The following is a 9328-nucleotide window of genomic DNA, read 5'->3' as shown; positions in this document are numbered from 1 at the left end:
TAACATAGAACAGCTATTGACAGACTAATCTAGATACGCTCCTAGATGTCTGCCGTTGTAGACAATCCCCAACATAAGCTATTGAGACCTTTACTCTATGACTGCTCCCTCCACTTCTTTCTTCTAGTCTGATTTAGAGTAACTCTTCAAGCATTGATTTTAAGATTTGAGCACCGTGCTCAAGCCTACTGCTAAATCACAGCAGAGACCTTCTGCACCATCGTATCCAAACAACTTCCTAAGCAATTTTTTTCATAATAGCTTCACCTTTGAGGGATGAGACAGACCAGAGGTGTAGTCCAATGGCCCACGATTCCCCTCATAACTTAACTTACAAATCTAAGGGTTTGTATTTGAATAAAAGTTATTTTTATAATCTGTGTAGCCCAGGCTGTACACTAATAATTACCATAACAAGGGGCTGTGTAATCTACAGCGCTAAGAGAAGGCAGGTATAACTAATCATGTAACATGACCACTACTGGGTTACACCTCACTGTAACGGTAGGAAAAAAAAAAAGCCCAAATATTATTTGTATTATCTGTTAGCATCAATGTTAAACTAAACCAAAGCACGGCCAGTGATTTGTGCATCTTCCGCAGTGCGGCTCTGACAGCCCTCTGGAAACACCTCTGGGATTTTCATGTAGCAACAGTGAAGAAATTAGAAGATGCAGTAATAATTCATTGATTTTAAAGCTACTCACCTTTTAACTATAAATGACATTGTAAAAGCTTGGGTTACAGCAGAGATCCCTTCTGCTGCTTTTATCCTACTTTTTTCTGCCATTTTAAGTAATTTACCTCTTACAGTGCTTGTGCTGTATTTACAAGCAGAGACCACCTGGCTCATGTTTCTGAGTTACGCCTTTGAGGTGAAATGTCTGCTGTTTGAGACTAATCATCTACCTCCCTTTAGTCCTTCAGGCCTTTAAGTAGAAACATTTGGGTTGCTTTTAATTCATTTCTGGAAGAATCAAGATGAAATTTATCAACTCTTGAATTGCAGGTTGCAGCATCTAGAAGGTTCTTTTTTATGCTGAATAGATGAAATAATACACAACCAGCTTATTTCATCCAGGCTAGTCTGCAGGGTTTCAGACCTTCAGAAATTCAACCTTTTGAAACGTCTTCTTCAGGCTTTTATGCCTCAAGACCAACATCTCAAGACATATTTACACAAGATGCCATAGAATTGAAAGTGTTTGTCTGCAGTGAGCCCAAATGACATGGTCCCATCCCTCAGGACTTGTTCCACCTAAACCTACGAACAGAGCCACCCCAGAGGATCACTTCTCCATTTCTTTAACAACTTGGAAGAGAAGGGGAAGGGCACATTCCCTCTCTTACCCCAGGAACTCTAGTCTCAAACCCAGACTATTGCCTCTCACCATAAACCGTCTGCCATAACACTGCACTGCTGCTAAGGTCTTCTGTGCCAGCTGGTGGACAGAGGCAGCAGAAACAACAAAAATGACCACCGCCACCGATTTTTGTAAAGTCACGGTTAATTGAATTCCTTCTATCAGCAACAGTCTAATACAATACTAAATTCTGCATTAAAAACCTAGGAAACTTTGGGACGCCTACCAAAACACCACATTTCTTTTAATTTGTGATCAGCTGACAGCTATTTAGACGGTACGGAGGTTATCAATCAGTAACATCTTAAGAAACAAGCAGAAAAATTCCTGATGTTTAACGTAAGAGCAATACTGGAATTTGCTGAAGCCAATGAGGGCACTCCCATTTATCCAGCCAAGAGCTCAATGTCGGGGTATAATTGTTATTGTGAAATCATACCGAGTCATCAAGCTGTCAAGGAGTACTTCACTGACAATATGTTACACTGGAATTAAAAAGAGAGAGAATATAGATAACTTCGCTATTAGAAATGCTTTATTAGCATAGCTTTATTTTTTAAACCTCCAAGTAAGATAGCCAAGCCAGTGCTCTGCAGTCATCCCTAGCCTTCAGACAATTTTCTAAAGCGACAGAAAAAAACCCCACCTCCCCCAAACGTATGGAAAAAGCTAGAAAAGAGAAGTATCGTATCTGTTGTAACGTCACGTGAAGTTGTGCATCTGTACATCCGCCTTACGCCATCCTTTGGCTGGCTGCTTTCCATTTTCTAGCTGACTATTACCCTTCTCCCCAGAGGTAGCAGCGTGTCAGGAATCGAGGGGATAGAGCTTATCAAATGCTTGGGACGTCTTTCAAAGGAAAGAACAAGGATTTAAATGTAAAGTTGCACTTCACAGGTGTCGCTAGGATCTCACTCACGTTCCTTGGCTCCAGAATTACTTGCAATTGCGTTATCCTCCGCCTAGCTATGAGCGGGATGAAAACTCACTTCCAAGTCTGCCAACGTGTCATCTTAATTATTTCACGCTAGGAACTTAATCCAGGTTTTCCGGTGCAGGACATTAATTTGCCAGACAACATTAGGAAGTTGTGCTTTAACTCTGGATCACTTTGACAAAGTTCTAAAATGTGAAATTAATTAATGGGAACCCTTCCCCACATTTTAATTATTGAAGCATCTGCATAGCGATCTGCCTACAACTTGGAGCTATACACCAGCTCTTGGCATCTCCTCCCTCAAGCCACTTCATCCTAACTCGGAGCAGAACACTGCTCTTCACAGATGTTTAGTTTGCAGACTAGTAGTTTATAGCATCTTGCCTGACAGTAAAGCCATTTGTCATTACGATCAAGTTAATAGTTATTATTACTTAAATATGCTATAGTCATTTTGTGTTGATACATGGCATTAACCAGTTTCCACAGCTACAGCAGACAGAACAATTCAAGACCTTAGGGTCTCCTGAGAGTTCAGAGCCAAGAGAAAACTACTCTTGAAAAGGTGATGGGATAGATAGGAAGAGATCGTGATGTACAGCATTAGATGTGCAGAGACAGTCAAGTATATTTCACAGCTTTCACACAGCATGTTATCGGTTTGAAGTTCCATCTTCAAAAGCCTAAGCAATATTTACCTTGTTTTCCCTTGTTCATTAAAGTGTTCTATTTCCTGTCAAAAGTGATCTATGGACTCTGTCGTATCACTAAATCTCATTACTGACTAACACTTCCTAGGAAGGGGGATGAGAAGTCTTATCAGCAGAACGCTACGGTAGCTGTGCACCGAAGGAGGAATACAGTATTGGGGTACGTCTACGCTGCAGTCTCAATGCGCCTGCCATTTCTGTGGACTAGATCTAAGACCGCTGGCTGGACGCTGATGACATGTACCTCTGAAGCAGCAAAGCCAGCCAAGGACCGTCCGTACCAACCTGTGCTGTAGTTCCTCCGATGGGTATCTAGCTACCTCAGCACTGTCTACATAAAACGCAGTCGCAGCTCAGCTGAGCACAGACATTCCTTCCACTAAAGGACATCCATTAATGTTACATACGTATTTTGAACTTATTCACTGTAGGAGAATGTCCTGATAAAGGAAGCATGTTTAAGAAAGATATAAAAAATACATATAATGGAGTATGGAATTAATCAAAGAATGGAAAGAAAAGTAAGCTTTCATCCTTCAGGATATAAAGTGGCCACTTCAACTTCCCAGTTCTTTCTGTTCTGATCAATCCTCAATACGCCAGGTTATTTTACCTCCTTTTTCAAGCATTACTACAGCCACTGGCAGAATGAAGGTAGTGGGATGGATTGTAATTAATTCCCAACTCCGTGCTTGTAAAAAAGTGTAATGCTTTTCATCCTTCATTACAATCTTGTAAGTCCAACAGACTGTAGGTTAGAGATTACTAGTCACGTAGTAAGGCTTATTTGAAAACCACTGTAAGTGGATCCAATTACTATGTAACTAGGTTTTGACAACTATTCTTTCCACTGACTTAGAGAACAAAATCTATGCTGTGAATACTGTAATGGAAAAATTAATTCCAAGATGGAAAGGACTATTAAACCATATTGTGTACATGGCATGAAAAAACAGCCAGCAGCCAGATTATATTAACTGTCACGAGGCAATCTTCACTGAAAGCACTGTTCATTGCTGTTCTGAACTTAGTGCTACCCGGAGCACAATGTCTGTTTACATACTTATCGTTTAATAGCTTCTGACCCTAGTTCTCTATTCTTTCACTGCAGTTGCATCCTTGCTCTGGGGCCAGCAGGTACCATGCTCTCAGGTACGTGCATTATTCCACCGGCAGCGCTGAGTGTTGGTCTACAAATTCTCTGCTTCCTCAGAGATGAATTTGCATCTCAAGCTATTGACTGTTCAGATGGAAAGCACTGTAATCTGTTTCCCCAGAGGGCTTGTCTGCGCTAACATAACTTGCCCTGCATATAAAGAAAATCACTAGCATAACATTTTTCAAAAAGCAATTTCAAACACACAAAAAAAAGTTAACTCCATGCATCTTTTAATACAGGTTTATTGTTAAGCTGAAACCTTGCCTGACAAGCGTCAGCCCTGAGCAACTTTTGTTAAAAAACCCAAAAAGACACAAACCAAAAACAACTCATAGAGTTGACTAGACTTTTAAGGGAAATACTGATGGATGCCTCTACTACTGTAATTAAACTCACTCTGGAGGTTTCTATCGGCAGAAGACATGAAAAAGACTCCTCTTTTCTGAGGAGGGATATTCAGTATAGACTGTAGACACAAAGGCACGAGAAAACCGGTCTTGCTGTACTCTTGAAAGATCCACAATTACACGAGCAATGCGTCCACCTTATAATCTCAAATAAAACAGAGGCAGCTATTCTTCATACATGATCGGATTATAGCTTGCATAGGCATTGTAAGGTACACGCTTATTCTTTTCATAATTCTTTATGAGTAAAAGTAATGAACTTTAATCAGATACCTGCTCTCATGTTGAACAAGTACTTACTTTTCAATGTTGTGCTTTGAATTTAAGACACCTGGGAAGTCAGAGGCTTAGAAAAGTCCATTGGGGTGACTCCTGTCAGATCTTCCTGTTGCGCTGGAACAATCTATGAAGTGAATGTTACTAAATTCAAACTGTATGCTTCAAGGTAGTTCATTAATGATGAGGTGCAGTGCTCAGTCACAAAGTTAATTGATTAGTCTTATTTCTGTGACTGGAGTGGAAACACCAAAAGATAAGACGGGGAGGAAGAATCAGCTAAGCCTTTGAGTCACAAAAAGGCCTTATCCCTTTGATGAGAAGTGTCAGATTAATCTTCATAAATGGTCATAATTACTTGTGCCTGGAGCTCAGCCAAGTCATTCCAAATAAAAATTAAATTATACAACTGATTGCATGTTCAGTCTCATCTCCAGAGTGTTAGAACCACCACAGCCCTACAGAAACATGCAGACATTTACTGTATGCTTCTAACAGGGTAAAAAGCATTTGCCTAAATATTGAGTAGGCTAACCTAGTATTTATTGATTATATTTTTCCTCAAATAATAGTTTCACTAAAGCTTGCCTACACAGACTGTCACAGTTACTGTTAGACACCTAGTTTCTTTGGTGATCTGCAGATTACTCTCCATTCTGCATTAAATTCCGTTTTAACTACAATCAGCAGACCCATATCAGATGGGAAATTTATGAATGCTGTTGAAAAATTTTAGATTTTGGGGAAAAAATAGTGAAATTAATTAAATTCACTTACCAGAAAAGGGATGAGTATACAGACACCAAAGCTGATGACATCTAACACCAGAAGTAACACTCATCTTGGAGGTTCTGAGAATAGTACTAGTCCTTCAGAAGAAGGAACACTTCTAAAAGCAAAATCTTCATAAATCTAGTAGAATACTGATTAGTGGGCACAACCGAGTTCTCTCCTGTGATTATGTATGTTTTGCAATTAATGAAATAAACATGAAACGCTACAGATTCATCCCCATATCAGAAGTCCATGACTAAAACGGTATACATTCAAGAAAGAAATTTTTTGGTCCCTCTATGTTCCTTATGCAGCTTATACCACCTTACTATTAGGTCTTTTTAGCCAATTGTAAATGGGATATTCCAGAAACAGCATGTGGAGCTTTTAAAACAAAGTTAGAAAAGGAAACTAGCTTTTCCTCATATGAGATGTTGCTTACTTATTTTCTTTAGTTATTCCAATTCTAAATCATACCAAGTAATGCTATAGCTGAAGCATCTCCACTGATTTATCTTGGTAAAGACGGGACAGCTTGCATACTGCTATATTATCTGACAAAACTAATAGGATGCCAGTGTATGTTTAGAAATCTTATAGGATTCCACTGTATATTTAGGAAATAAAGGCTAAAGAACAAAATATTTGTAGTATAATTTTATTTACCTAGAAACAAAGGGTCAAAAGTCACAGCATGGAAGTTCATTTTATTTTGTAAACTCATTAAAAAGATGTCCATGTACGAAAGAAGGACATTTTAACAATGTAAATGCAGACAAAGGAAACTATAAAAATTCAACACATAAAAAGTTGAGTTTTTATTTTCTTTCTGCATAATTCCTTGCATCTTCCATACCAGTCTGCGCACAATCTTAAGTACAATTGTTAGAATCATTAAAATTCAAGAGGCTAAACATAAAACCATTTGCTCTCCTATAGGAATGTGTTGCTGAAAGATACAAACCCTGTAGCATGTTAGCTAGAAGTAAGACACAAGACTGAAGGAAGTGGCTGAAAGGCTTCTAAATTGTTATTGCGCGTTTATCTTCTGAGAATTCAATCTCAGTTTTCTTTCTGCAAATATTTCGAATATTCCTTAAGGAAGTAACAGCGTTAGACTGAACGGTGCTTTGTCAAAAGATGTATGTTTCCATATTGTCCTAATACATCTAATGCAGATTCAAAAATAAAAACATTTCTGAAGTCAAACCGTTTCAGTCCCAACAAGTGTTTATTGTGCACCGAAACTTACAGCAGCTATATGACAAGCTACTGTGACATATAATGCAGTCTTCTTGACTGCAAGTTTCGACTTAAATCCTTGAGACACTGCCGGTGAAAGGTCAATTATAAAACTACATTTCTTTTTAATCTGAGCTAATCTGCAGTTTAATTTGTCCCTGTTTCTCCCCCAAAAATGACTCTCCGGATTGAAAATTTATTCTTGTAACCACTATTTGAGGTTTCTGTAAAATGTTTCCTTTCCGGTGTCCTCAATGTAGGCTTGAGACTGTTGAGCGTTTCTCTAGATCCACTGTTCTTCACTAAGAAGAGTTTTTCAGTCAGGAACAATCCACGTCACATGTGACTCATTATACTGAATTTCCAAGTGTAAGCGTCCCAACTTTCAAGAGTTAAGTAAACATCTCACAATTAACAAAGAGCATCCTGCGTGCCTAGAGTTAATACACTTCCAAGATTCATGTTTGTCCTCCGCCAGGACGTAGTGCAAGAAATGAGCCCCGCCAACATAAGGCACTTACCTACGTTACACGAGAAGGGGCAGGGGCGAGAACTCTTGTAACATGAAAGTCTGGTAGGAGTCTCACTGGAGAAAACAAGATCTCGCAGACTCAGGGTGCGCTGCCACTTCATTTTGTGTGCTGCTGTAATAAAGTCTGCTCTGTAACAGGTATCAGATCCTCCCGTTGGCAGCCACTTCATTAATCTTCGATTTTTGATGATCATATTTCACAGAAACAATAAGGAAAAGCAAGAGGGTTGCTCCTTGGATAGCAGCCAGCAAAAAAAAATAATAGTTTAATTGGCAGCCATTAATATTACCTAGAAAGAATTGGGGAGGAAAAAAACACATTTATAAACAATATACAAATAACAATGTCAAGCCCTTCAAGCTTAAGTAGTGAAGACTTTTCTGCAAAACATGGGGAAACCCAAACCAAATCACATTTCCATCTGACAGCACAGTTTTGCTTTTAATTATCCAGAGCAAAAGATGGAGCTTCTGAGGAAGATGCACACAGTACAAGGATTGCTTTCTTTTGTGCTTCGATGCCTTAAACCAAGTAATGTCCCTGAAGAAGCTGATACGCTGTTACTGCATGATTTCTTACTTACAAAAAATTGCTGGAAGCTCCTCCTACCACTGCAAGAACTTTGTGCAAACAAAGACTACACACATATAGCAGTGGGCATGCTCCATGAGAGTCAATACAATTTTAAAAGGCTGATAGGCTAATAATCTTCCTTTCTTCCCCCTCCGCCCCCGCTTTTTTTTTTTTAAGTCTGGTTTCTATACTGCAAAATTGCAATGCTTTGCTGACTTCAGATAAAAGGGCTAAAAACGTCAACGTGTATTTTCATACACGATTTACTTTCTTCGTAATGTAAGTAATAGAGATCACTTATCAATTTTTGAGGAGATGACTCATTTCAAAAGCAGAGAAAGAAAACATCCCTGTGCTGTGGCCACTAAATGGACTTGAAAAAGAAATTTCTGCAAACAAAGGCCCGGACTGTAAACTGTTCAGAAACAGCTCCCAGTGAAATGCAGCATTCAGAATGGAAGCAAAGCTACACTCATACAGGCTAGTAACTTAAACCCTTTACCATCTTCACTAGATGTGCTTTTAAGGAGCCTGGAGAATACAGTGAAGTGCTAAGGCTTTAGTCAAGGCAAAAAAAGGTGGTCTCTTATGTTTTACACCTTAATTGAAACAGGTAAAAGTATGATTTTTTTGTACTATATAGACTAGAGAGTCCTCTCCAGCAGCCTTTTCAGCCTTGCTTAATGCTATACGGTCTCTCTGCATCTAGAGGCCTGCACCTCCCTTCTCTGCTAAGTGAAAGATAAAAGAATCAAAAAATGAATGCTATTAAGGAAAAAGTTTGGCAACTCTGTAGATATAAAGAAAGCAATTACTGAGATTTTCTCTCAGCCTTCTTCTGGAACAAAGTTTAGGGTTCATGAAACCATACGTGGTTTGGTTTTGGTTCAGTTCACCTTTGACACTCCCTCAAAGTTAGTGATGCTAAAACATTATTCCTCTATTAAGAAATGTTCACTAACAATTGCTGTACTTCCAAGAACAATATACTGTGGCTCATTTCCAACATGCCACATGAGCCACAGCCAATTGAACCATTATGATTATCAAAAAGGTGAGAGAGAGTAAAAATAGTGAAGTGTACATTGATCCTAACAAGCTGTTCATGCAGCATGCCTATAAATGTTCAGATTAAATTACCTTAATTACTGAAACTTAAGATACAATTAAATGAACTTATAATAAAATGCAATAAAATTAAACGGAGTCTGTCCTTGACATTTAAAATACAATATACATGTGAATCTCCATTTCAAGAGCAGACGTGTTTAAAGAGTAGTAATTATCCTTTATGAGATGGGATATTAAACCCATGAAATCTCATTTTTTGTCAAAGAAATAACAGTCATTTCA

General features: G+C 38.6%; 1 protein-coding gene across 1 annotated transcript in view; it reads right to left on the bottom strand.

Annotated features, from left to right (window-relative positions):
• Nucleotides 1-6271: 6271 nt before the first annotated feature.
• Nucleotides 6272-9328, bottom strand: part of SLC15A4 (solute carrier family 15 member 4) — a 30173-nt gene continuing 27116 nt past the window's right edge. Inside the window, 1 exon segment of the mRNA XM_076352892.1 lies at nucleotides 6272-7691. Within this exon segment, the coding sequence (XP_076209007.1) occupies nucleotides 7543-7691 (149 nt within the window). The 3' untranslated portion in view covers nucleotides 6272-7542.

The sequence above is a fragment of the Aptenodytes patagonicus genome, chromosome 15 (assembly GCF_965638725.1).
Source record: "Aptenodytes patagonicus chromosome 15, bAptPat1.pri.cur, whole genome shotgun sequence".
NCBI classification, from domain to species: domain Eukaryota; kingdom Metazoa; phylum Chordata; class Aves; order Sphenisciformes; family Spheniscidae; genus Aptenodytes; species Aptenodytes patagonicus.
Note: the sequence above shows the minus strand (reverse complement) of the source record. Positions and strands in the feature narration are given on the sequence as shown.